Here is a 27,826-nt window from a genome sequence, read left to right on the forward strand (position 1 = left end):
TTCTGAGGCACAACGTGGGGTATGTGGGCAGGCCTTGGAGTTTGCCACGAGCCCAAGCAGGTCAGTGGGGAGCCCCACACCTACCTCTTGAAATACTCCACCTCCCGGTCAGTCTCGTCCATTTCCACCCCATCCATGTCCTTGGGTAGGAACACATCATCTAGGGAGACATAGCCAGGAGGGTTCAGGGCCCAGGGCCAGGCCTCTGGGGTCATGCTTTCAGGCCAAAGGACTGCCCTCCACCCCATCGCCTGGCTGGGGTGGAGGGATCAGCCACTCAGTTCCTCTTGCACTCACCCAAGGAGGTTGACTTCTCCTGCTTGTTGCGGCTGCGGCGGCTCCGGCCCTTGCCCTGCGGCAAGCTCTGGGGCCTTGCTGGGCCTGAGGGCTGCATGGACTCCTGTTCCGGGGGACGTGCCTTGGCCTCGCCTGGCCAGTTTCGCCAGGAGCTGCCCTTCTCCTTGTCAGCTTTGGGGCTGCCAGCCCAGCCAGGTCCTGGCCGGCTCGCCCTGCTCCCCTCTCCAATCTCTGCACAGCTGCCTACTTTGGGAGGCTCTGGGGCCTTGCCTGGCTGCTTGGGGTTAGGGACCTGGCCCTTGGCACTAGGAGCCTCAAGGCTGGCTGGAGATCGGGGAGCTGGGCTTGCTTCATTCTTCTTGGCCTGAATGCCCTGTCTCTTGCCCTTCCGAGGCTTCCCCCCTGAGGCCAAGGGCTCAGGCAGCTCCTGCTTACAAATGGGGGCCTCTTTTGGGCTTGTCTCCTCAGGACTAGGGTTGCCTGGCTTGGGTGTCTTGACCCAGATCACCCGGGACAGGTTGGGCACAGTGTTGAGTCTCCTCACTAGCCCATTTTCAGGGATGATACCGGGAGGGGGGCCCCTCACCTCTGTCCATGGTGGGTGGGGACCTCTTATTTCCGCCCATGGGGGGGCTGGCTCGCCTGGCGCTTGTAACGTGTGGTTTGGAGGGGAGCCCAAAGTCAAAGGGGATAGGTCAAGGTTGATGTCAGGCCGCTGCTCTGAGGAGCCATTGAAGTTTGAGGGGGCCAGACTCTGGGGATCTGATTCATTAGCCCCCTCCTTAGAGAAGCCATTGCTGTCCACACTGAGCTCACACACACTGAAGCTGGCACGAATGGAGTCCTTGACAGTGTTCTTGATCTCCTGCAGACGGCTGCTCAGGAAACTGTTAACCCGATCCAGCTCCTGGTCAGGCCACTCCAAGAGCCGCTCCCTAGCAGACCTTGGCTCCCGGCTTCCAGAAACACTGCGATTCACCTGCTTGAGAGCTTCTGCTGCCAACTGGGCCTTCTCCTTTTCCTGCCAATATAAGAGGCAGTTTTAGCAGGGGTCTGGCAGTTGCCACATCCAATGTGACACCTGACACATTGGCCCAGAGCCTAACTTTGCCACAAACTGGCTAGAGGTTGGGCTTTGTGAATCTGGCATGTTCGCCCACCCCTGCAGGAGTGAGGATGAAATGCAATCAGACGGGTACAAGTCTGGGGTGGGGGTGGGGAAAGCAGGGATTGGTGAAGAGTTTGTATAGCTCCTTCATCCAGAGTCCCTGTGTCAGTCCTGCGAAGCTGAGGATGGAAAGGAACTGAACTAACTGGATCCTGCCCCTCAGGTATGAGCTTCAGCAATTCACTCATCTGCAAAATTCTGGAGAAAAATTCTGGAGTAAAGATCAAAGTGAGGATACATGTGAGGAAGATGTCTGTCGTAGAGGCATTCTGCCCAATTCTACAGGAAGTAGGGGAAAGAAGTTGGATGTCTTTCTAGAAGAGGCGGGGCTATAGAACAACTAAGGTGGTCAGGCTGCTCTGGGTGCCTCCCAACATTGTTTATGGGCAAAGTTCCCATAGGAAGGTCATGCACTACTTGGCTGGCCTCACGTAATCAAGGTCACCCCTAAGGGGTGCCCAATGGCACACAAAACAGCCCCACCAGCCTCACAGAAAGATGTCAAGGCAGCCCCCTCACCCAGGTGAGGTCCAGGGAGGTCGGATCTGGAAACTGAAATTCTGTGGGCTCCATCACTCCACCCCTCTGCCCAAGCTCAAGGACCAGCAGGCCAAGGAGGCCTGCAGAGGGAGACAGGAAACAGATGTCAAAGTCTACAGAAAGGAGGTGGTGGCAGTATGCCAGGGGCTGGATGACTCCTACCATTCCACATATTTCTAGCTGATTTGGGAATGAGGGGGAGAAACAGGAAAAGAAAATTGGGGGCAGAAAAGAGGGCTAGCCATCACCTCAGAGTCCACTTAGAGGGCGACCTGTGCCCCGCGGGCATGCATGTGTTTCTTCTCTCATCTTTTTTAAATACTGGCTCCACAACTGAGTAGGAGACTGGTGGGACCTTGGACAAATCACTTATTTCTGAACCTTACACAAATTGCATGTAAATCTGAGTAGAAAACTAACCACCTATATACCTCACAGGGTTGCTCTGATGATACCTGGGAGGATGTGTGCCTGTTTCCCTGTTGCAAACAAGGCTGTTCCTTGGCACTGTGATGCTCAGGTGAGGCAGCAGCTCAGTGTACAGCAGGGTACCAGTGTGGGCCACGGAGTTCCAAGCTGTGGGCATGGTGTGCAAGGCACAGGGACAGACACAGGTTGGAAGGTCTTTGTTTTGCTCCTCTCTTGCACCGGAACTGCTTTTTTTTTTTTTTTTTTATATTTATTTATTCATTCATACAAGAACTGGGGTACAGGCCAGATGCACGGGAGGGTGCGAGGATTTACCAGAGACAGTGCAGGGAACAGAACAGGCAGAATGACTGAAATACACTGCTGAGGGGAGCAGCGGGTGAGAGAGAAGAGGTCTGCTGCGCCATGTGGGATTCTCGCCTGCTGACCGGGATCAAACCTGCCTTGCAGACAGCTTTACAGCGCTGCGCTCAACCGCCTGCGCCACCAGGTTAGGCCCCACCAGCACTGCTTTGCTTTTATTTGTTAAAAGTTTGAGGTTCCATGGAAGGTTTCATTTGCAGAAAAGAGTTCTGCTACTAAACAGAAGTCTGTAAACTACTGGTGTAGGGGGAACCACGTAGAATTTGTTAGTAAGAGGAGAAAGCACAGGACCCCATGTTTTCTGCTATAGACCACGAGTCTGGAACTTCTCAAATGCTCTTACTTAATCCTCACAGCTGCCTTGTTGCATCATTATCCTCAATTTACAGATGAGGGAACCCAAAGAACAAGGTCACATGGCCCAAGGCTACATGACTAGTAAGTGGCACAGTCAGGACCAGCACACTCAGGAGTGCTCTTTACAGTTCCTGTGCTTTTCAATCCTGTCTGACAAGCTTTCTCTCAGCAGAATTCAGCCATGCAGGAGACACGGTCTCTGCTCGCTGGCTTGGACTGGCTGGGGAGCCACATGAGGACAGGCTGTTTAATTCTGGTGATAGTGACAAGCACTACAGGGAAGCAAGCATAGAGTGCTATGAGAACCCAGACTGAGACAGCAGGGAGTGCTTCCCAGAGGAGGCAGTAGCTCTCAGCACTGATGGTGATTGGGATTATCTTGCAGAGTGAGACAGTAACTTTCTAAACAGAGAAGAGCAAGCATAAAGCCTGGGAAATGGAAAAGCACAAAATCTTTAGGGAATGGAGACATTCAGAGATATAGCTGGAACTCAACCTCTTTCTGGGGGTGGAGGGTGGGGCAGGAAGGCTAGAAGGGCAAGATTATGAGACAAAACTGGCAAGCAGGGTGGCAAGCAAGTAGGGGCTGCATCCTAAAGAACCCTGTAGGCCTTGGCTCAGTTTTGTTTGGCCACTGAAGGCTTTTTTAAGTAGTGGCAGTATGCTGAGAGAAGTGTGAAAAGTGACACGGTCAGGACTCCTGGTGATGGGTGGGGAGAGATATGAGTCACAAGAACAACACCGACAACCATTACTGCTGCCACAGAGGACACACCAACTAAAAGTCCACTGCCCAGCCTTTCTGTGCATTGCTGTCCTGCATCCTCCCAACAGTTTGAGTTAGGTTCTAGTGTTATTCTCATTTTATGGATGAAGAAACTGAGGCTTAGAGGTTAAGTGATTTGCCCAAGGTCATACAGCAAAGTGTAGCAGAGCTGGATTTCAAACTGAGGTCCAATTCCAAGGCCCGCTGCTCTCAATCACCACGAAGTATTCATTCTCCCAGGATGGCACCCAGGGACTGGTTCTGGCCACTGGGTGGATGGTGGTGCCATTAACCAGACAGCCAACGGAGAAGGAAGAGCAGGCCTCTTTGGAGAAAGAGGAGGAGCTCAGTTTTGGATGTGCACAATCTGAACACCTGGGGAACGTCCATGAGGAGGTGCCTGGTAGCAGGAGACATCAATGTGAAGTGCTGGGAAAGTAAGTGGATCTAATAAACCAGGACCTAATGTACCTGACGAAGGGTTAGGCAGAAGCACAGGGGTTCATAAAGGAGGGAGAACATGGATCGGAGAGGAAGGTGAGAAATTTGGAGAAAACGGGGTGCCCTCTGCTTTTCCCTCTTGGCTGAAGACCAAGGAGCCCAAGAAAATAATGTGTGACAAGAAAAACAAACACAAACTGTAAAAGGTTGCCCAGTGGACAAAGCAGATGGAGCAGGAGAGTATGCTGTGGATTTGGCAACGGAGAAGTCATTGCACCCAGAGGAGGGGGGGTGGATGGGTGAAAACAATTGGCAGTGGCCAACAAGAAGAGTGAAGACAGTGATCACAGACATTTTCAAGAATTTGGCTCTGATGTGAGGAAAAATCTACAGAAGTGAGAGAGGTTGTATGTTCAAAGAACACACTGCTTTCAAAAGACTGTACTGGAAACAGTGAAATGCTACTGGGAAAGAGTGTAGAGGAGCTGGAACCACACACATTTGACTGAGGAGGTGAGAAAGGACTGCATGGGTCTCAAGTAAGAAACAGGTAACAATCTCTTTTAGGACAAGATGATGTCTGCAGGTGGGCTTATAAGACCTTTTTTTTTTTAAAAAAAGATTTATTTATTTATTTATTTATTTATACAAGCACTGGGTACAGTCAGAAGCGTGGGAGGGTGAGAGAATTCACCAGAGCCAGAGCAGGGAGCAGAGCAAGCAGAAGGACCAAAGTACACTGCTGAGGGGAGCAGCGGGCGGCAGAAGAGGTCTGCGCGCCATGTGGGACCCTCCTTCGGTGGCCGGGGAGCAGCCGGGGATTGAACGCGCTGCAGAGGCTGCGGGCAGCTTCGCAACCCAGCGCTCAACCACTGCACCACCGGGGAGGCCCCTAGGCTTATAAGACCTTGAAAGAGGACTTGTCCACTAGCTTTTATTCCTCCTCCTTGAATCAGGAAATTTTATCAAATGTCCCCAAATCGGGGGGTGGTGGGGTGGTGGTGCAGACTGGAGGTTGGAGATGAAGGTCTAACCAATGAGATGTGAATGGAAGAGATCAGAAGCAAGATGACTAACTAGGAGGCTACAAGAGGCCTGCTCGGCAATGTTGGGGCTGAGGTGAGCAGAGGCCTTGTGCCAGGCAGCCAGAGAGAGATTCAAGCAGGCGCTTCTCTCCTGGCATACGTAGAAGGAAGAGGCAGGTTGGGCTACAGTTTTTGTGAAGGGCAATAGGCAAGAAATTGAGAGTATAGGTAAGAAAGTAAGTAATGATGGTTAAGGGATGTCAGATGGCCTGGGAAAAGAAGGGGCAGGTGGCAGTCTTCAGTGGAAGAGGGGGCTAGGCAGCTGCAGATGACAAAGCCAGGAGTACACTTTCAGAGTAGCAGGGGCAGTACATGAAGGCGAGAGGGTCGAGATCTGGAGTAGTATAAGGGAGCAGAAAGACACTCAGCTCTACCCCCTCCAGAGGTGGGAGAGAATGAGCAGTTGCCACTGGATGGCTCCTGGGGGAAGCTGTGTTTCTGGTGGACAGCCAGGCTGTAGTTACAGCCAGGAGGAGGGGATCGTCAGTGAGGAGGTTGATGTAAAAACATATGACCATGAGTGCCTCTTATATGACATCTGCCTGCCTGCTTCTGTGTTGTATCCTGGCCTCTTGAGTGGACAGGATGGGCTGAGCCAAGAGTTTTTGAACGAGGGAGTAGTGTGAGCTCATCAGCAGTCTAGGGAGATGTGCCTGGTGTAGTGGAGGTGTAAGGAGTTACCCAAGCAAGTCTGCAAAGGTGGAAACATTGGACTTGAGCTTGGAAGGAAAGCTGACAGGAGGAAAAGGGGGGAAAAGGAGCACTGTTGGTAAAAGGGAAAGATCATGTGGGGATACAGAATTAAGAATTAAGTATAGCAGTCCTGAGAATTGCAGAGTGCGCTCTCTGGGAAATAACTGGGAACCACTGCCTTTTGAGGCCAGAAGAGGCCAAAGAGTCTACAATGGCAGCCTACTCAACACTTCCAGCCAGGTCACACTGCATGGGAGGAATAAAGAGTTCAAAAGCAGTGGTGGGACCCATGGAATCACTACTCCAGGTTGCAGGGAAAGGGTCCTGTTGTCCTTTGACTGGAAAAAGATGCAGAATCAGTGCTGTTTTCCAGAACACGAAGGCTATTTGACCACCCAAGACCTGGACTACCTGTCATACCCAATCTCTTCCACAGCTGGGCTCTCAAGTGTGGTGGCGCTGTGCTCCTGCAGCTGGGGACAGGCTGGCCACAGGGTAACAAGGCAGCAGGGGACATGCTATCAAGCCCCAGGGCTTGCCTAGCAGCAGAGCTGCTGGGAATGGTTCACGGGGTTCTATCCTTAGCCCTTGAGAGGTGCTCAATAAACTGGGTCAGTCCCATGGCTTCAATTACATCTCCATGCTGGCAACTCCCAACCCCACACCTCCTGTTGATGTCTCAGGAGAAGCTCCAGTCAACATGCCCTAACTGAAGTCCCTGTCTTCTGCCAATTCATCCTTGCACAACGGAAGGCATACCATCTCGCCACCTGGGAGAGATCCCGGATTTCATCTCTCTGTCCTGCCAACAGATCAGCAAAGTCTGCCACTTCTGCTTCCTCTAAAAATCTTCTGCCCTCGCCCCGCCATCAGTCATCTCTCCCTGGCTCAGGGTTTCCTGCCTCAAGTATCATGCCTCCAGGTGACCTTCCAGATTGTCACAATGTAATCTCAGAATACAGATCAGGCCAACTGCAGTCGTTGATTAAAGCCCTCCAGGGACTTCCCCTCACCTGTACGATCCAGTCAAAAGCTCTTGAACAGGGCCTGTGAGATCCTCACTGACCTCCACTATCTGTCCTACCTCACCCCTGTAGGCACTCAGGAAATCATGAGTGGCTGTGGAATGTGCCATGCCCACTGCCAGGAGGGCCCTGGAGTGTGAACTCATGCCCTACAACTCAGCTCCCAAGTCAGCCTCTTGGTACAGTCTTTTCCAGCAGCCCAGGCAGGACTGTGACCTCACCACAGGGCTGGTCACACACTAATGTGTTCGTCCAGTTTTGTGGCAGTCTTTCCACCAGACTGAGTTTCTCCAGGGTAAGAACGGAACTTTGTCACGCTCTGGCTCCCAGGATTTGCAGAAGTGTTTGTTGAATGAATAAGTAAGTGACTGACCGAAGCGAGTCCTGGGCTTTGAGGAATCCAGTCAGCGGCTTCTGAGGCCCAGACTCATTTTTCCTCCAATCATTGGTCCCAAGCTCCCTGACCCATTGATGCCTCCCAAACTCATTCAGACCTTCCCAGAGCAGTGAGCAGTGCTGAGGCCTTTGGCAGCCAGCACCATTCATGCCCCAGATGTGCTGGGGGTTGCGTGAGGGATTCCTTGGGGAGAAGTGGTAGAGCTGGGCTCCCCCTCACACCCACCTTCTTTTTCAGCTTGTGCCGGGCCCGCTTGGCGGCCCTGGCGCTGTTGGGGACTTTGGGCTCCGTGCTGTTGATGAATTCCAGCAGCTCATCCACATCTCGGTGGTCCACGGCGGGCTCCCCAGGGATCCCGCCCAGGGCGCCCCCCTTCATGGGCAGCTCCTCTTTCCGCCTGGTCAGCCTTGAGCGGAGCTTCTCCCGGATCTCGGTATAATTCCGACTCGTCGGGGCAGCGGGTGGCTGGGGGAGGGGGAGGTGCTGACATTACACCCTGGGCCTGGGAGGCCCGGAGCACTCCCACCCGCTGGCACCAAACGTGGTGAGGAGCTTGGCAACTGTTCTCTCTACCATAGCCACATAGACCAAATGGCTTTACCCTCAGCCAGGCCCTGAGCTGAGGCAGTGGTGGGTGGCATGAGATGGTGGCACATGACAGTGGTGGGAGCACACTGACTCAGGAGCCAGAAAAGCAGGTTGGAGCCCGGGCTTTGTCACTTGGAAGCTGTATGACCTTGGGCAGGTCACTGAGTCTTTGCGAGCCTCAATTTTGTCATCTCTAAAATGAGGATAATCACCCCTAGCTCAAAGGTGACTAGCAATGTCATTACTTTCACTTCTTCTGTCCTCCACTGCGCTACCCTGGCCGGCAGCCCTTTCCTCTTCACCTTATGAGACTTCTGAACTGCTTTCTCCCCCTGTCCAGAGACAGCATGTACTCTGCTCTGAGCTCCTTCCTGGCGCCATCTGCGCTCATGGCCCGTCCCTTGGCTGGCTCTCACACTTGGGGGACCGAGAGCCTTTGCTTCCACTCTGCCTTCATCACGCACAAGCCTTTACTTCTCTGTGATTACACATGTATACTCATCAGAATCAGAGCTCTCTCTCTGCCATTTCCTTTCCTTTTGCCTAAGGAAAAAAAGTCAATCTTAAGAGAAACCACGAAAACAGCAAAGATAGCAAAATGTTGAAAAATCCCTACCTCACAAATGTGCTGTGAGGATCAAGCGAGTGGATGCAGGGGTGAGGACTTGCGGGTCCCAGTGTAGCTATTATGCCCGGAACAAAGGGGGCTCTGGGGAGAGCAGGGCACTCATCTGGCTCACCTGGGCCAGCCCCAGTCCTCTCTTGCCCAGACAGGCTCACTCACCGCATTGTGGCCGAAGAACTCACAGTAGCAGCAGTCACAGAACTTCCCATCTCGCTGGTGGGTGGAGGACGAGGTGCAGGAGCTGCGCTCTGAGCTGCTATCCTCTTCCTCGCCCAGCCCCTCATCTGCCTCGCAGGGCTGGGGCAGCTGGCAGGCCAGGCCACTGTGTGTAAACTTGTGCCCCTTGCACCCGGGGTCCCTGCTGCCGGGGGAGAAAGACATGCCCAAAGGTGAGGGTGGGCAGTGTAGGGACAGGCCACAGAGGAGCCTGGGAAAGAAGCCCCACTGTGACTATCCCTCGAAGGCTGAGGCATCAGGCAGGATCAGCACCTCTTACAGAACAGGGTGAACACCATCCCTGCCATCACTCAGGGCCCAGCTTTACAGTGATGATCTGTTTGCCTGTTTGTCTCTCAGATTGATGGTGCACTCCCCAAGAGTAGGGACAGTGCCACAGTAGCACACTGTGGCAGTGTGTGCGGCAGTGCCCACTACAGTGCTACTGTGTGTTGTAGCACACAGCAGGTGCTTGGTTAGTAGGTACTGAATAGATGAATGGGCAGATGGCTACCTGGAACATCCAACAAGGTCAGTCTCCTTTCACTCTTGAAGGTTCTTATGTCAGTAAACTTACCTGTGGGCCACAGACTATGGGGAGCTACTATGTAGGCCAGGAATTGTATTCAGCATGCACTTTCTAAATCCTGCCAAACAAGTGTGGCTCTCCCCACCTGGCAATGGAGCAGACTGAGGATCAGAGTGCCTAATCGATTTGTCCAAGGAGTGGCCAGGACCCTGCCCACATGTCTCTTTGTGTTAAGCGCCCCACTGCATTACTCTGCTTCTGTAGTCACAAAGCCCTGGAGCATCTTGTAATATATATGATTTCCCCAAAGCGAGGATGAGACATAGGCCTGAAAGGTTTGGAATTGGAGCCAGGGCCCTGGGCTGGGCATCAGCAGCTGGAGTGCCTGGGCTGGGGCCACAGCTAAGCAGTGGGAGCTGGGGGAATTAGGGAGGAGGCTCAGTCTCCATGGGGCAAGAGGTGGAAAAGGATAGGCAGGAACCATTACCACTGATGCTCAGAGAAGTTTAAGTCAAACTGACTATTCTTCATCTATTATATTAGCAAATTAAAATACCATATTCCTGAGAATATGGAGAAACAAGCATACTAATATTGGTGGTTACATCAAGTTGGACAACACTTTGGAAAGCAATTTTTCAATGTGAATTGCAAACTCTTCTCAAAAATGAAAACAAAACAAAAAACACCTTTAACAGAATTTTTCATTCTGAGGGATATATTCTAAGGAGAAAAACCCAAAAGAGGAAACATACTTTAGGCAAAGACATCTTTAGGGATATTTATAATGTTAAAATGTTGGAGTGACCCAAATGTTCAGCAATTGGAACAGAGTGAAGCACACTGTGGGGAACATTCTCTGGCCTTAAGGTCAAGGGAACAGAAGCGCACACAGGAACCTCATGAAGTGCAGGGCAGCGGGAAAACAGTACTGACACTACCACACCATGTGGGACAGACATGGGAGGAGAAAAGTGCAGAGTGGTTGTATGGGGAGGTGGGGTATTAGAAAGGGAACCCACAAATGTGTAATAAACACACACCTGATTTATAACACAAAAATATAGCAGCTGTCTTCTCCAAAATTTTTTATCTTTCAAATATATGTCAACATAACTTTTCTCTGAACTATGAGTTACTACGAGCTAATCTACCTTAACAATGTAATTCCTGAATCAAACAGACTTAGGTACAAAGATGCTTATCACAGCCTTGTCTATAATGGTAAAAAACCTGGAAATGTCTAAATGTTCAGCAGCAGGGAAACCATAAAACAGTGCTGTTATACTATAAAACATAGTGGCCAGTAAAAAGTTTTCCAACAACTTTAACTAGGGAAATGATTATGATTATAAAGTTAAAAAAAATCACTACACAAAAGTGTAATAGGACAGAGATCAAATTATGTCATTTATCAATACATACGGAAACATCAAGAAGCTAACACTGCAGCGTTAGAAGTTTACCTTTAGATTGTGAGGGTATTTTCTTCTTTATACATTTCTAAATTGTTCTAAGTTAAAAAAAAATAACCACAACATTCTTTTATAATCAGAAAAACATAGTCTTCCCTTTAATTCCCACCCCAAAGGTACCAATGGCAAATTTTTAAAAACTCTACGTTCAAGTCAGCAGGGAGCTTGCCCTTCACGCTGCTCGCTTGCTCACCTGTGAGTGCTGGGGAGTTGCTGGGAGCTCGGTGGTGGCAGGAGAGGCCCACTGCAGTGCCCGCTGCAGTGCCCACTACAGGGGTGGCTGCACCCCGAGAATGGCGGAGGCATCTTCAGGAGCGGCATGCTGGTGGAGGGCAGGTGGGGGCTCTGACAGGCCCCTGGTGTGTGTGGGGCGGCAGCAGCGGCAACAGGGCACTCTGAAGCCTGAGCAGGGAAAGGTGCTGCTGGGGTGGTGGGCAGCAGGTGTGGGTGGGGTGGTGAGTCAAAAGATCCGGGGTGAGATGGGATCAATGATGCTGGCGGGGGGTGGTGGCCGGTGGGGCTGTTAGGTGGAGCAGTGAGGTCTGAGTGCCGGTGGTGCTCCGAGATGGGGAAAACCTCACCTGTGGATGGGGCGGGGAGAAAGGCATCAGAGTGGGCGCTGGGGTCCTGGGCAGGAAAGCCCAAGGGCTTCTTGCCTCAGAGTCCTGCTGACTGACCAGATGGGACCAGCCTGGGCCTGGCCTCTCAGTGGGACCCTGAGCTTTTGGGAGAGCTCAGCAGCGCTTTGGGCTTGAGGTTTCTCTGGGGCAGCAGCTCCAGTACAGGCTGGAATGCAAGTCTGAGGGAGCGGGCACCAGCAATGCAGGCCTCCTGGAAGGCTACTCCTTGACTGGCATGAATGGGACCAGTGATCAGTCTTTCAAGGACCTGTATGTCACAGGTGTTCTCAGGCCCAGAGGAAGATCTGCTGAAGCCAGTGGAGCAGCAGGCCAATGGTCTGCCTCAGCCTTGTGGACAGAGCAGCCAGGTAAGCCAGGCTCTCAGGTGGCCCCGGGTTTCAGAGAAATGGGAAAACGCATTGATGACTGGCTCATGTACCAACCTAACTGGAATTATATACTACTCAGCTCTCACAATTCTGGGGCAAGATCTCTTTGAAGAATTTAGTCCCTCCCTTTAGAAGTAGTAATTTATATTTACATAGTACATCAATAAGTCAGTGTTTTTTCTCTGGGTTTAAGAAGGCTTGTATAGCTGTGGCCAGTAATCACAGCAGCACACACTGCCTCTCTCCTGACGAAGATGAAGCCACTAGGCCTTCTGTGCCGCAGCAAGGGTGGTCAGGTGTTAGGTAATCTAGGTTCTAGTTCCTTAAGGGCCCTCCCAGACTCCACCTTCTATTCAGTCAGAGCTCACCAAGTCCCCTCCTGGAGCCAAAGGGAATAGCCAGGAGAGCAAGTGATAGCGATAGCTCACAGTCATGGGGAAAGGAATCCCACAGGGACAGTCAAGGACTACTCACATTCCCTCTGCCACCATCACAACAGCTCCCCTTTTACTTATTTTAGCAGCTGATTTCCTGGTGTGTCTGAACAAAGTGGCAAGGAAAACAACAGCTTTCTACGGTTGTGGGGCCCAGCTCTCCCCACGCTTGGAGACTCACCAGGGATGGTGGGAGGACTCCCGAGCGAGCTGCCTGACACAGCTCCGCTGGAGTGTGGGGAGTTCCAGAGGCCCGAGAGCTTATGTGCTGACAGGAAGGAGCTGGGATCCCAGTCCCCTGAGTTCCCATGGCAGGAGGAGGAAGATGAGGACGATGAAGAGGACGATGAAGAGGAGTGGGAGTCACCCCCACAAGACTGTGATTTGCAGGATGTGTGTGACAAGGAGATCTGGAGAAGGGGGGAGAAAAAAGTTCATCGGAAAACAGCAGACACAAGAGCTGCCCCTTTGCTGTCTAAGCTTACCCAGGAGCACTTCTTCCTTTAGGCCCCATGCAAAGGCCTAACCACAGGCCCCACAATTCCAGGAATAGGCCAATGCAGGCCAGGCTCTGCCTTCACTGGGCTAGCAGTGGGGCTCCTGGCGAAGTGTGTGGATACTGGTGGGAGAGACTCTGGTAGGGGGAGCAGCTATCTGTCAATTGTGGGCCTTTCAGGAGTCCTCAGAGCTGCCAAGGAGAAGAAGGGCCTCCAAGGCAGGACTGCTGAGGCTAAACTGATCCTACATAAAAGAGAAGGTCAAGAGGGGAATGACAGACAAGGGAAGTCTGACTGCTGTGATTCAGGAAATGGCAGACTCAGTGCCCAGACATCCTGGAGGCTAGCTAACCGAGGCACACTGCAGACCCTCAGACCAACCTTTGTCTTCCACACCACTCTGGCTGGTACTTCAAGCTGCCACAGAATTGAAGGCAGCATGACCACAAGGAAGGGGCAGGATTGAGCTCCACCAGACCCTATAAGCGTGCCTTCAGACTCTGCTCAGGGGTCAGGTGGGCTGCTGGTAGCCCCTCTTTTCTGCCCACCTCCATTAACCCAAGCTGCTAATGCTGTGTGGATGCAGCCCAGCAGCCAGTCATCACCTGGGCACAGGGCAACCCGAGTTGAGCCACCTGAGAGGATGGGTAAGGAATAGCTTAATGGTCTGCCTTCCCTGTGCAGGCAGCCCTCCTGCATTCGGGGATCCTGCTGCTCAGCGGTTACCTACCGCCACTGCATGTTCTCGACCTGTCTGCCTTTCATCTTCCTCCATGCTCTTTCGGCAACTCTGGCAGACCCATAGAGGCATCTCGCCTAGGAGATTCTTGACGAGCTTTGGCATGAAGTCAGGGGGCAGCTTCTCACCCTGCAACACCAGTCCGTTTTGGGAAGGGCCTTCTTCCCAGCCTTTGCGTTCCCGATGACACAGCAGGCAGCAAGTCTGCACAGACTGGCTGGAGGTGGGGGGAACCTGTCCAACAGACAGAAACAGGGTTTCCCAGGAGGGGAAAGGCTCTGCTTAGAAATAGTATCAACAATGCCAATAATGTCACTTATTACGTACCAGGCACTGGGTTAGGCACTTTATATACATAATTTTAGTCCTTGTAACAGCTCTGCAAACTAGGTGTTATTATTCCCACTTTTTTTAAGATGAAGAAACAGATTTCAAGAAGTTAAGTAAGCTGGTCAAAGTTATAGAGTTAGTGAGTGGCTGAACTAGGATTTGAACTCTGGTGAGGCTGATAGCAAAGCTCATGCTCAAATGCCCTAATGCCCCAATGTCCCCAAATCTTGAAGGTTAAAGAGAAGATGGCCCTTCCTTCTCTCGCATGGCTGGGAGAGACCATAATTCTTAGGCTGTCCGTGTAGCTGACAGACCAATCCTCCTCTAAAAGGAAAGAATACGTTCAATTATTGCAGTGTGTGAGAGAACATGTGGGTTTTCCCAAGCTGCACAATTCCATTAGGATCAGCAGCATTTTAGAGAAAGGGTTTGCACAGCATCAACTCAACTGAATTGGAGGGATGATAAGGCAGGAAAGTGCTTCTGAGAGGTAGTGAGGTGTAGTGACAAGAACCTGAACTCTGGGGTCAGACCAACAAGCATTTCAATCCCCACCTGACCATATTTGCTGGGTGACATTGAGCGAGTTATTTAACTTCCTGAGGTCTGATTTCCTACCTACCTTGCAGAGTTGTATGAGGCTCAGTGCATAAACAGGGAAAGTGCCTAGCCCTGTGCATGCCCATACCATAGGCCCAATACAAAGTAATTACTATTCGGACTTTTTCTCCCTTCTAGGACAAACTTGACTTAGAAATATAAATCTATAGGTTTCCTAACACACTGACCCTAATTCATGACCTTCTTATAGCCTGCAAAACTTGGTAGTCCCCACTTACTCTGACACTGGGCTAGGTCATGTCACTTTCTTTGGCCAATGGGATCTTAGCAAACATGCTGCCAGCAGAAGCTTGAAAAGTGTGTGTGCATTTCTGCTTGCTTCCTTGCATGGCTGGTCTTGTTTGCTCTTGCACCTCTGCTGTGCCATGAGAGCACGACCAGGCTAGTTGCTGAAGTGACGTGAGATGTGTGGAGAAGTGCATTTTCCCAGGTGACTGGCCAGTGGATCAGATATAAGTGTGAGCCCAGATGAGTTCAGTCAAGCTGGCCCCATTAGCAGAAACCCCCAATCAACCCATGAAGTCATGAGAAATAATAAATGGTGTTGTTTGTTTGAAGCAACTAAGTTTTGGGGTGGTTTGTTACATGCAATAGTTAACTGTTGTACCTTCCAAACTTACCTACCACTAGGTAACAGGTATTTGCAGACACCTAAGAAAGGAATAAGGGTATCATCCTCATCCTCCCAATAAAATAAATGCCATCATCTTCCTGAAATAAAACCATTATCAGGGTATCCTTAAACCCTTAAATATCAGGGTATCCTTAAATTGTAATGTTACAAGTATAATGACCTGGGTCCCTGGTTTCTAGAAAAAGAAAGGAACCAAACAGCTGCATCAGGAGCAGAATGAAACATTTGGGGAAGTATAAGGACCTGGGAAAAAGAGTACCAGAGAGAAATCCTACATATGGAACTAGTGTGAGACACTGTCAAGGGAACATTTCTGTGAACAAGGCAGTTGCTTAATGGCAACTGTAAAAGGATATAGCCTTCTGACCTGGGTGGCAAGTATCCAGGGGTGGAAGTTAAGGCAATGGAGACCTTTTTTGAGAAGTGTACCCAGGAAACTCCACAGTTACAAAGTGCCATGGTAACACATGCAAGAGGTGAGGCTAACACCCAAGTCATTCTCCTGTGAGAAATATAATGGTGATCATATTCTTAAGGCAAATAGCAGGACATGTAATTTTATTATAATAATTTCATTTCATTTGGGTGATAGAGTCTAAAGTTGTTACATAAGATGAAAATCTTGTATGAGTCAAACTATTCTTGAAATTCTTCATGTAGCTGGTGAAGTACAACACATGTGGTTTTGTAGGTACGATCAAGAATTCAAATGCATAATGGATACCAAATGTATAATGGATACGACAATGTGTAATAATGTCTCTTCTATTTTCTTTTGAAAGTAAATACAGAAAATTGTTGTAAGTTAAATGTGTGATCAAGGTGACTGTATTTAGTGTCAAAGTACTAGTGAGGTATGGTAGAAACAACACTGGCTTTGGCATTAAACCTGGGCCTCCATTATTTACCAGCTGTGTGATGCAAGTTCTACTTACTCTGTCTCCATCTATAAGGCGGAATGAAGTCCTAACTTGTAGGGTCAGCTATGAGCATTAAATATGATAAAGTACCTATTCTAGGGTCAGGCACATAAGCATACTGCTCAACACAGGTGCTAATTATGAACATGATGGGAGCAATTAAATCAGGACTAGACCATATGGTCACTATATTTTATAATGTCTCATATGCAATGAGTCTAAGGTGACTCTGAGACATTTTAAGCTCTACACTCAACCTCATGAAGCATTCCCTCAGTTCCCCACATACTCTCTACAGTTTCCTACTTTGTGCCTTTGTTAAAGGGGATCTCTGCTTAAAGCCCCAGCTGAAATCCAACCTCATCCAGGCTTTCTTAGAATTCCCCAGTAATTCACCTCTCCCTCCTATCCATATCTCCACAGTACTCCGCGTCTCTCACTTAATTTATTTACTTGCCTCTTCTGTCCCTTCTAGAAGGTTCTGCTCCCAAAAGGCAAGCACCATGCCTGAGCCTTGTCTGGATCCTTCATGGTGCAGCACAGGATCTAGGCTCAGCTGTGCATATAGTAGCTAAGTCAGACTTGTTAAGCGTCCCCAAGGCAATATAGCTGGCAGGCAGCTTGGTGAGACACTCTTGAAATTATTGCTTCCCACAGAGAAAGCACTACTCCCCACCCTAATCCTATACCTGAATGGTTTGTCTGGAGTGTGGCGGAGTAGAAGACTATTCCTTGGGGATTACACTGAGAAGCCCTTGTTCAAGGAAATAATATGCCTCTCCCTAAAGCCAAATTGGTCCACATAATAAATGAGATTAGCTATCAGTGGAAGTGAATTTACAGGACAAGCTGTCTCTCCAGTTAAAGGAAAGCACAGGGTCTGGAAAGCTAATTACGTCCTCACTGAAGCTGGCATACCACCTACATTGCTAAGGTTGCACAGAGGATTACAAGACATCAGAAATGCAAAACACTTAGCTCAATGGATCCATGCTGCAGGCGCTCCATCTATTATCTAGGCCCTTTGGTTGTTCTGTTTTTAATAAGTCTAACATGGAGACTAGTTTATCTATTATGTCAAGTTCTTTCTAGGTCCAGTTATGGAGTCACTCCTAGAGCTGTCATAATCTTAAGCCTTGTCACTTGACCTCAGGTGCAAAACCCATCGAGGCTGTGGGGCTTTTCTCCCTGCTATTTTCATCTCTACTTTTACTGTGAGTGGATGATGAGAATCCCAAGCCCTGGAGATGTTATATTCAGGAGGTACTATACCTGTTTCTCTACATTTTTGCTTTAGCAAACAAAAGTTCTTGATTCAGAATTCCCTTTGACTGGCAAACCCCTGACATTTTCCAAATTCCTGGCAATCATGATCCCTCATGCCCTGGTTTTCAGCTAGATGCTCCTCGCAAGCTATATTTTAACACCCAGTATACTATTCTCACACAAAGAATATGATTTTAATAAATGTTTCTCAAAAAATAAAACATCCAATCACTTCACCATAAAGGCTGGTGGAACTGATTCCTATACTGGACAACAATTAATTATTCCTTCTCATCTCAGTTTAAATTTCAGTTTCTCCAGATACAGGCCAAATCTTAGGCAAGAGACAAGAGAAGAGGAAGGAAAGGTTCTAGTGATTCACTTGATTTTGTGTCTGTTCAAAAAAGCATCCAAATTACTTTGGCTTCACTCTGAGCAAAACCGGAATCTCTGCAGAGCATGGAGTTACTCACACAGGGGACCCATGTTGTAGCACGCAAGGAGCCAGATGAACCCTCGACTGGGCCACTCCCACCCCAGAAGGATGGCATGTGCAACAGCTAAAACCTGTATCTGCTCCCCTATCAGACCAGACCCAATACTCTACTGTCTTGGCCTGAGAAGTATCAAGCTAGGGCATTTTAGACTTTCCTCAATAAAAAAGAGTAAAATCAAAGGGGAAGCCTTTTTGCATGGAACACCTTTTTACTTGAAAGAATGAACTGACAAACTATGGTTATTTGGACTTGAGTACTGGCAGACATTTTCCTCAAAAAAAAAAAAAAAAAAAAGAACAAAATGAGCTCCAAGGAAAACTACCTTTTATTGTGACCCGTGATCAAGCCAAAGCTTTCAAGGAAAAATCAGAATTTTGGAAAACTTGTATCCACCACCAGCTTCCAGCTTCCCAATATTTCAAAACCTGATGATGAAATTAGTGGTGATGTAAACAAATGTTATCTTTTAATATTATAGAATAAAATGGGAAAACATTTGAAAGACCTACATAACTCTGAAGCTTATGTCCAAAGCACAAAATTACAGAATCATGTGTTGGTAAAAAATTCATTCAAAGTGTTAGAAGGACCAACAGATTTTAATATAAAACAAGGACAAAGACTTCATGATAGGGTCCTAGATTTCATATTGCAAAGAAGAATATCAACAATCTTGATATCAACAATATTAAAATATTCCTCCCTTTTCCAACAATGGCTCTATGTGAGGCTAGGTTTTTTAATATACTTCAACCAAAATAATGTATTGCAATAGAGACGCATATATGAAAATCCAGCTTTTTTCGATTAAGTTAGATATAAAGAAATTTATAAATGAAAACGAGACCATCCTATTTTTTGTTTGTTTTGGAAAAAAAGTCATTTCATTAAAAATTGTTATTTATGGGCCTCCCCGGTGGCACAGTGGTTGAGCGCTGGGTTGCGAAGCTGCCCGCAGCCTCTGCAGTGCCGGTTCGATCCCCAGCTGCTCCCCGGCCACCGGAGGAGGGTCCTGCATGGCGCGCAGACCTCTCCTGCCGCCCGCTGCTCCCCTCAGCAGTGTACTTCGGTCCTTCGGCCTGCTCTGCTCCCTGCTCTGGCTCTGGTGAATTCTCTCACCCTCCCGCGCTTCTGACTGTACGCAGTGCTTGTATGTATGTATGTATGTATAAATCAATCAATCAACCAACCAATCAATAAATCTTTAAAAAAAATTGTTATTTATGTTAATATCTTAGGCTGAGTAGTTATTCTCAAATAAACTAGTAACTAGATATTTTTAAACTTTCTCAGCTTTAATACTTAAGTTGGTAAATATCAAGCTTTTTTGGGTTCTTGCAAAAATTTTTTAGGAATGTAAAAGTGCTCCAAGACCAACTACTTTGAGAACTGCTGCTGTAAGCCATCTAACAGTGCTGGTCACTCAATGTGTACACGGTAAGCAAAGGTGATTATTAACATTGACACAGTCCATGGCTATCTGGCGGGCTTTTTGGGGGAATCAGACTTTCTGCCCACATGGCTTGAGAACTGCCAGGGAATAAACCGGGTTACCAGACCAGGCAGCTGTCAAGCACTGCTCTGAAATGGGATCTAATTCCCAGCACTAAACCTGCTCTCATTCCGCTCATGGATTCCTTTTACACCCAAGAATTTGGGTATGTCTGTAGAGGACTCCCCCAAGACACATGCTTGCATCTACCAAGCAGCCCTAAAAAAGCCTCCAAATTCTATTCTGAAGTGGCCCAGTGAAGCACCACTCTATTCTCGAGACATCCAACTCTAAGAGCCTCCATGTCACCAAGGTAGGCAGAGGACAACAATTCCCTGCCAGAGTAGAGAAAATGAGTCATCCCCAGACTGGAAAGACTCATCAGCTGTCATCGCCACTCCCTCTTCCGTTCACTCATTCACTCCTTCATCAACAAACATTCTCAGAGCTTTGCCTGGTGCCAACCACTGTGCCAACCAAGTGCTGGCAAACAAACAATAGATTTCCTGCCCAAGAAGACATGCTTAAAACAGGCAGGTCATGCATGGGGCTATCCATGCCCCCACACTCCCAGGATGCCTCACAGTCATTTCGGAGAATCGAGCAGGGAATACGCGGACTGAAAACCACCAACCAGATCCTCTCCTGACTGTAACCTTTCTGTTGTCTTCTTGAATACCTCTCCAGTCTGAGGAACTGTTTGTTCCTTTAGCTTCTTTCCTACTTTGCTCTTTCATCTCTAGCCTCCCTCCTGGTTAAGGTCATTCCCCTGGCCCCCTCTGGTCCTGGCATTTGTGACCTGGCCCAGATAACTCCTGCAGGCTCCCTCTCCACACTAATACCTGAGAACCTGAGATTCTCTTCATACTGTTCCACAGATACTCCTTGCTCCTTGAACCTCAGCTCTGCTGCTTGGCAAACTCCTAATCATTATCTAAGATCCCGGTTAAAGGGTGCTGAAGCTTTTGCCAGACGAGGCTGAGCAGATGTTATTTTTTAATTTAGTACAGCACCTATCATTTGTAACAGTGCCTGTCTGCTCCCAAATACCCAGTACGAGAGCTCTTTGGGTCAGGGAATGAAACTTGGTCATTTAAGAGTGCCCACGAACCTAGGCCTGTCTTGGGGCGGGCACACAGTGGGCATTCATTGCATAAACGAAAGAATGCCAATCTGGCTCTTGTCTCAGCTGCTCTCCACAAAGGACAGAATCTAAAACACAGCTGTTTTAGACACGCTATGTTGAAGGCATGGCCGCTTCACTCCAAACCACTGATGGGAGGGAATCAGTGCTGAGAATCTCAGACCATTCTAACACTGGCAAATCAGAGTTGCAGTGAATTCTTACAGAGCTGATGTAACTATACCTCAGTGCAGTTTTCACCTGAACTCCCACTCAGGCAGTTGGCTCAGGTCCTCCCAGGAGGCAAGACATTTGTTTCATACCACAAAGTCTGTTGCAGGAGAATTTTCTCTGCTTGTACAAGCTGGGTCAAGAACAGGGCAATGAGTGTCTCTGACCCCAGTGGCCCTCTACCCCTGCAAGGGTAATTCATCTGTAGAACCTGCTTCCTGGGTGCAATCAGCTACAGGAAGGTCTAAGGTGCTACTTATTAAGCAGGAACTACATGCAAAACTCCCACCCTACTACTCTGTAACCCCAGCACAGAATTCTCATGTGTGGGAAGAGTATAAACTTTGAGGACAGACTGTTGTGGGTTCAAATCCCAGTTCTGCCATTTTCAGTATGATCTTAGATTATTACTCAATTTCTTTGAGACTTAATCTCCTCATTTATGAAATGAGAATAAAACCATAGTTCACAGAGTTGTGAGGACAGAAGGAAATAAATTATGTAAAGTACCTGGCCTGGGCCTGGCACACAGTAGGTGCTCAATACCCGTTAGTTTCTTTCCTCTTCTGTCCTGGAAGAAATGACAGGGAAACTTACTAAGTGAGACTTGCCCAATCCAGCGTTATACTTGAAGCACAGGATCGAGGACTAGACAGGTGACCTTCAAGGCCTCTTTGAACCTCCCCTCCACCACCCAGTTCATGTTCTCTGACTCAATGTCCTATAAGAACCTTCAGTGTTTCCAGCCCCTTATTTCTTATCTTCCCTTTTCAGAGCAGATAAAGAAATCTATTTCAGAATGGAGGGTGAAACCAAGGGATCTGGAGAGCTAACAGCCTTGGGTAGGGAATAAAGGAGAGGTAGCTTGTAGGGCTGCAGCCTGGAGTTTGAAGCGTTGAGGGTGGAGCGTGGGCACAGAACCGAAGGATGCAAACACTGGCCTTTCTGGGGATGTACATTTGCCTCTTCTCAGTCCTGTTCTGCACTGCACATTCTGCCACAAAGAACCATTAAATCTCCCACAAAGAATGAATATTCCCCCAAAGCATAAGCACTCACCCTATTACTCTGCCCCCTCTTTTTTAGGATCAGTTTGGCTGTTAATCCTCCTAAACCCACAGGCAGATGGCCTGTGCTTTGGTCTGGGATGCACTAATATATCCCATGATTCATTATATTCAAATCATTCAGCAGAGGTGGAACACACAGTAGGCAGGAGAAAGCATTTTGATACATGGGGGAAGATTAACAGTTGGACAATCTCATTAATAGGGCAACAACTGGAGAACTGGGGAAAGTTTGTTTTGCTTCTTTTTAAACCAAGGCTGTTTCTATTCCTACTTATGGAAATGCCCCCCTTGCCTCTCTGGGAAAGCACAATCATTCATTGAAAACTATCCTAGGTCTCTGCAAAGAGCCCAACAGCACCTTCAATTTAACAGTTACCAGACCTAGTCACACATCAGAATCATGTGGGGGCAATCAATATCAATAGATTCTTGGGTTCCAGACCGAGAGACTCTGGCTCTGTAGGCTTGGGACAGCTTCAGCAAAGCAGAGGGAAACCGATGATCAGTTAGGCTGGGGTGAGGGAGAGAAGGAATCAAGCTAACACAGTTGCCTTTCCGCACTTAGAAGTACTTCCTCCCATGCTATCAGTGAATTTACTCGAGTACATCATGTTCACTGCCCTACTGATGTCCTTTCATTGACTACAGGATAAAGCCTAAACCTCTTGGTGAGGTTTTCAAGAACCCTCCTAGTGTCTCCAGCCTGATTTCTTGCCACTCTCCCATGTATTGGATGGTTCAAGCCACTGGGTCTTGGTCTGTGCTGCTTTCTTTGAAGCCGCAGCTCTGAGAAGCTTTTTCTAGACTATCGTGTGTGCATCCTTAGCAACAAGTATCTACATTAATCAGAGCTACCACTTGTGCTAAGTGCCTGACATGCAGCAGTTGTGGCCCTAATGTGAGCCTGATGTCATTGTCATTTTATATTGGTGAAAACAAACCAGAGGTTGAAACACTTCCAAAGGCTTTGGACCAGATCTAAGATTGAACCTTAACTCAGAGGAAGCAGTGCTCTTCTAGCCTTGCTACAACAACTGTATACAAGTTCCCCAGACCATGAGTCCCTTGTGGGGAGGGACTATGTTTGACTCACTTCTGCATTCCCAGCTAGACCAGGGCCTGGCACAGATCGTGCCCATTTGTGTTTGCAGAATGAATGAATGCTAGGTCAGGTGAGAGAAAGAGTGGGTACAGGTGTGTGCAATGGGCCTAAGTGAGTAAATGACTGGCCCAAAAGTGGGGGCAGGTAAGGACAAAATGGTAGAAACTTAACCTGTTATAATTTAACAGTCATTTACTAAGCACATAAGGACCCTGCATAATAAATACCCCAGAAATAATTTAAACTTAGCTCTTGCTCTCAAAAATTCTAGGTTCAGTAATTAAAGGTGTTAGGATTTAACAGTCCATCTGATAGCAAGCATTAAGTTTGTGGCTCTCGGGGTTTTAAGGAAATTAACATCTTCAAATTCTTGCAGTTGTCATTTCCTTTGAAGATCTGGCATTTCTATATAGTGAATCTCTACAGGCTTACAAAATAGGAACCAGAAGTGGCAGGGATCCCTCAACATCATTTTCTCCTACCTACAATGAAAGTGGTCAGGCCAGACAGACAGTCATCCTAAGGGTGGTCCCTGTGTAGAGGGGCTAGCTTATTCACACGTGTGCCCTGAATCAAGGTCCTGCCATAGAGGCTATCATGTGTGCTGAGTGGATAAAACATAATGAGATGGTTTTAATAAAGATACTGACTGATCCTCTGCTCCAGTTCCTTGACGGAGCAGGTTTACCTCTGAGCCATTGGGGAATCAGGTCTCTAGAGACCCTTTAACTAGGTAGGGCAAAGTCCCAGAGGGATGCTATACAGCGATCAGAAATATGAAGAACAGGATGAGTTCAACCCCCACCAACTTCTGATTTCGTCTCGCTCTCCCCTGGGGCATACTGAGCGTGTATCTGCATTACAAGTGGAGTGGTCTAAGAGAACTGAAGAGTCAGCAGAGCTGGCAGGTGAGAATATCCAGGCTTCGGACGGCCATCTGGCACAGTTTCTGCCACATACCACCTCCGACTCTTGTGCTAGGAGCTTCTGTGTACTAGGTGCTGTGTAGGTTGCTCCACATTCTATTGAGAAGTTGCCCGTGAAGCTTAGGGGAAGAAACATGTCCAGATCACAAAGCTAGGAGGAGACTGAGCTCAGAGTTCACCCTAAATCTGTTATCACTAAGCACGATTTCTCACAGTCTCCTTCAACGGCTTTAGATGTTTTTCCCCTTTCCTAATAAGGCAGTAACTGTACTAGGTCTTCTTGTGAGGTGAAAGAGGACTTGGGTTCCCAGTGAAGAGATCAGTGTAGTTTAGTAGCCTGAATCAATCGGAAATACAGCAGACCTTCTTTACATGAGATTTCACTTTCATGGTCAACTGTGGCCTGAAAATATTACCTGCAATAAGGTGTTTTGAGAGAGAATATTCACAAAGCTTTTTATTACAGTATATTGTTATAATTGTTCTACTTTCATTACAGTTATTGTTAACCCCTTATTGTGCCTAAATTATAAACAAAAGCTTTATCAGAGATATGTATATATTAAAAACATAGTGTATATGGGATTCTGTACATTAGTTTCAGACAATCACTGAGGATTTTGGACCATAACCCTCGTGAATAAAGGGGGACTATAATAAGGACTTCTGGGATGGTGATTAAGCTCAAGATCCTAAAATGAAAAGTGTACAGGTTATGCAAATGAGTTATGGGGTGGAATGGAATCACAGTGGCCATACCGTCCTAGTTACTTACACAGGGCAGGGGCCACTTAGAGACTGCAGATCACACCCTATGGAAATGTAGGCCCTTTAGAGTTTATGGGAAACATTTCAATTATTTAAAATACTAGGTCAAATCAAAACAAAAAACAGAAACAAAGCAATCTGTGAGTTAGGATATTAGAATTCACATTCATGCCCGTGAACCGGAAATGGTATTTGCTACCTTTGGCGTCAGCTGGGCAAGTGACCCTGTGTTTCACCTTCCTTGCCCATTTTGAGTACATATAAGAAAGGGTTCTTGTAAGTGGTGGTGGAAGCCAGCGGTCCTCACCAAAGGCATGTCTGTGGGCAGAGCAATGACTGACCCCAACCGTTTAAGCAGGGCCTTTCCATCAGTGCACAAAGGTCTACTTCTGGCATGGAGAACCCCCTGCCCAGTAAAAAAGTGAGGCACAATCAGAACATAGTTTGTCAATTTGTTTCCCCTCTTGTGGGGGGTAGTAAAAATATGCTTTGTTAAAGTACACAAGAATGTCAGTTTTCTTTTTTTTAGGGGAGGGGGAGGGCTGAGACCTATAATGGGCAAACATTTGGTTACTCTAAGTTTCTGTTTCATCATTTGACAAATGGGATAGCAGTATTTATAACCTTTCAGTTCATTCATTACTCTCCAGACATAGGGGTACAATGGTGACAGACAGGTTCCCACACTCTCAGAGTTTATGTAGCAAAAGTGAACTCATAATCATACCAATAGTTAACTCATCACATCTGTGCTAAATGCTTAGAATATAGAGGGGGTAGGAAGATTAGAAGTAAGGAATATAAAGTGCCTGGCATGAATATGAATGCATGAATTAGCAAGTCAAGCACTGGAGTAGGCAAGAACATGGTTAGGAACCTACCCTACTGATGAAGCTTATAGTTCTTAGGTACTTAGTTGCATTCTAAATAAATACTAAATGGTTAAGCCATCACCCAAACTTCTTGGCCATGAATACTATAGGTTGGCCAAGTGGTGAGATTCTAGAGTACTGCATGGTATGAAAAGAGAGGAGAGAAAATAACAACAGGTCCCTGGCTCTCCCATCCCCCACTCTACCCTTTTGGATAACAGTACTCCCAATGGGGCCCAGAAAAGGCTAGAGGGAGAAGCAGCTTCATAGCTGGAAGTCAGGCCAGGCATGAGTGGGGTTCAACCTGGGGAGCTGCATCCTTTGGAACTAGTGTCAGCCCAGGGTAGAGGGTGGGGGTGAAGGTAGGACTTCTGATAGTAGGTATAGACATTTTCATTATTACCTAATGAAATTCTTTTTAACAAAGATCTTAAACAGATCTTGTGATCTGAGACACAAAGGAAACCAACATCAAAAGTGGGTTACAATAAGGACAGGTTCTCAACCAACTCATTCTTTCTCTTATTCACCTGGTTATTTCTACTCTTTGTCAGCAAAGCCCATGGCTATGCATGGAGGAGCATAGATATATGACACAGTCTGTTTCTATGCACCTATGGAGTTCACAGTCCAGTGTGGGGAACAGAGACATTAATAAGAATGTCTTATTGAAGAATGGGAAGTGCTGCCAGAGGGGAGCACAGGGGACTGTGGGCACAGCAGGGGCACCTGACAACGGGACGTGAGGGAAAGCTTTCTGGATGTGAGGGAAGGCTTTCTGGGAATGGTACCCCAAATGGCAACCCCACTCACATGCACAATTCCAGAGATTCTACTAGAAGGCTGTCAAGAGCCATGCCTTCTGGCTGCACCAGCCTCCCAGAGTCCCCTGCTGCCCGATGCAGTGTCTGCAGAGCCAAACGCATCTTCCGCCACGCCTCATCCTCATCCGGCGCTGCATCCGACCCTCCAAGACTCCTGCAGGAGCCTGCCTTCCTTGGCAGGCTCAGCCAAAAAACCAACTCAAAACTCTTTTGTCAGAGCAAGCTTAGGGCGAGCCACCCAGCCCCAGGTGCCACAACCCTCCCGGAGCAACTGTGGCTCATGCCACCCCAGCTTCTCAGTTAACACTGGGAGGGTACCTCCCATCATCTCTTTTGCTCAAAAGAAAGTGACCTTCTTCCAGGTGGCAAACTGGAAGCTTTGGAGGTCCTCTTACTGCTCACTTAGAGCAAGAATCACCAAACCCAGGGGGTTGAAGGGTTGGGGTGGCCGTCTAGTGGGCCAGGGGTATCGAGGGGAGAAAAAACTGGCTTTTCTGGGCGCCCACCCAGTGCGACAGCCCCACCGAAGAGTCTTTTGGACAGCCTGGCTGTCTGCTTTAGCTACTCTGCTGGGCAAAGGAGAGGCGGGAGGCCCCAAGAGACTATGCTGGGGGCACAGCTGCTGAGGGGGCAGTGGCTGCAGGCAGTGAGGGGAAGGGGTGGAGCCGCTGGCAGCGGGGTGGGGTGGGGTGGGGTGGGGGGAACGGGAAAAGAGGGGGCAGTCTTCCAGGTCCCAACGCCCTGAGATGGCTTGTGGGTGGTAGAGGGGGGGTGAAGGGCAGAGAGCTGAGCTATGGTCTCAAGATCAGAGCCCGGGTCCCAGTGTGGGTGCAGGACCAGAACGTTTAGCTTTTGCTCCAGCCCGAAGGGGCGGAGAGAAGGCAGCAGCCTGGTCTCGGGAGGACTGGACCGGCTGTGTCCAGGCTTTGAAGGGGTCCAGCTCCATTCCCTCCTCGGAGGGTGGGGGAGAAAACCTCATCCCCAAGCCCTCCCCGGCCCCGGTCCGGGGAGGTGAAAGCTCCCTAGCAGCCGGAGTCGCCACGCTCGCTCCTACCTGCGGACCGGGCGCCAGACCCGGCTCGTCCTCCTCCCTAGGGCCGTCGCGGTCGGGTTCCGCCGGCGCCTCCGGGGGCCCAGCACCCGCTCCCGCTTCCAGGCTCGGCGGCGGCGGGGGCTCGGGCGCCTGGGGCTTTTGCGGCCCAGCGACCCGCGCCCGCTCGCGCCGGCCCGCGCCGCCGCTCGGCCTGCTCCGCCTCCGAGTCATGCTGCTGCTCGCTCCACTCGCGCCGCCGCCGCCGCTCCCCTCGCAGGACAACAGCCAATATGGCGGCGCCCGGCACCCCCTTCCACCACTGCCAGCAGGTCAGAGGGCACGCGGAGTCCGCGCCGCCGCACTAGCCCCCGAGGCTGCCCGCGCCATTTTGAATAAGGTCACCCCCCGGAGTTCCGTGGGAGAAAGAATCTGGGGAGGAGACGC

The 27,826-nt window shown here is 48.8% G+C and overlaps 1 protein-coding gene across 1 annotated transcript in view; it reads right to left on the minus strand.

The window, feature by feature from the left end:
- FAM193B (family with sequence similarity 193 member B) overlaps positions 1 to 27,613 on the minus strand; it is a gene marked incomplete at its 5' end in the record, with an annotated part of 30,798 nt that extends 3,185 nt beyond the window's left edge. The window contains 8 exons of the mRNA XM_084244174.1: positions 85 to 160; positions 298 to 1,318; positions 7,787 to 8,026; positions 8,934 to 9,135; positions 11,188 to 11,575; positions 12,619 to 12,847; positions 13,665 to 13,907; positions 27,404 to 27,613. Coding sequence (XP_084100300.1) covers positions 85 to 160; positions 298 to 1,318; positions 7,787 to 8,026; positions 8,934 to 9,135; positions 11,188 to 11,575; positions 12,619 to 12,847; positions 13,665 to 13,907; positions 27,404 to 27,613 — 2,609 coding nt within the window. The remainder of the gene's footprint in view (positions 1 to 84; positions 161 to 297; positions 1,319 to 7,786; positions 8,027 to 8,933; positions 9,136 to 11,187; positions 11,576 to 12,618; positions 12,848 to 13,664; positions 13,908 to 27,403) is intronic.
- Between the last annotated feature and the right edge of the window lie 213 nt (positions 27,614 to 27,826).

Source organism: Talpa europaea (genome assembly GCF_964194135.1).
Source record: "Talpa europaea genome assembly, chromosome: 9".
NCBI classification, from domain to species: domain Eukaryota; kingdom Metazoa; phylum Chordata; class Mammalia; order Eulipotyphla; family Talpidae; genus Talpa; species Talpa europaea.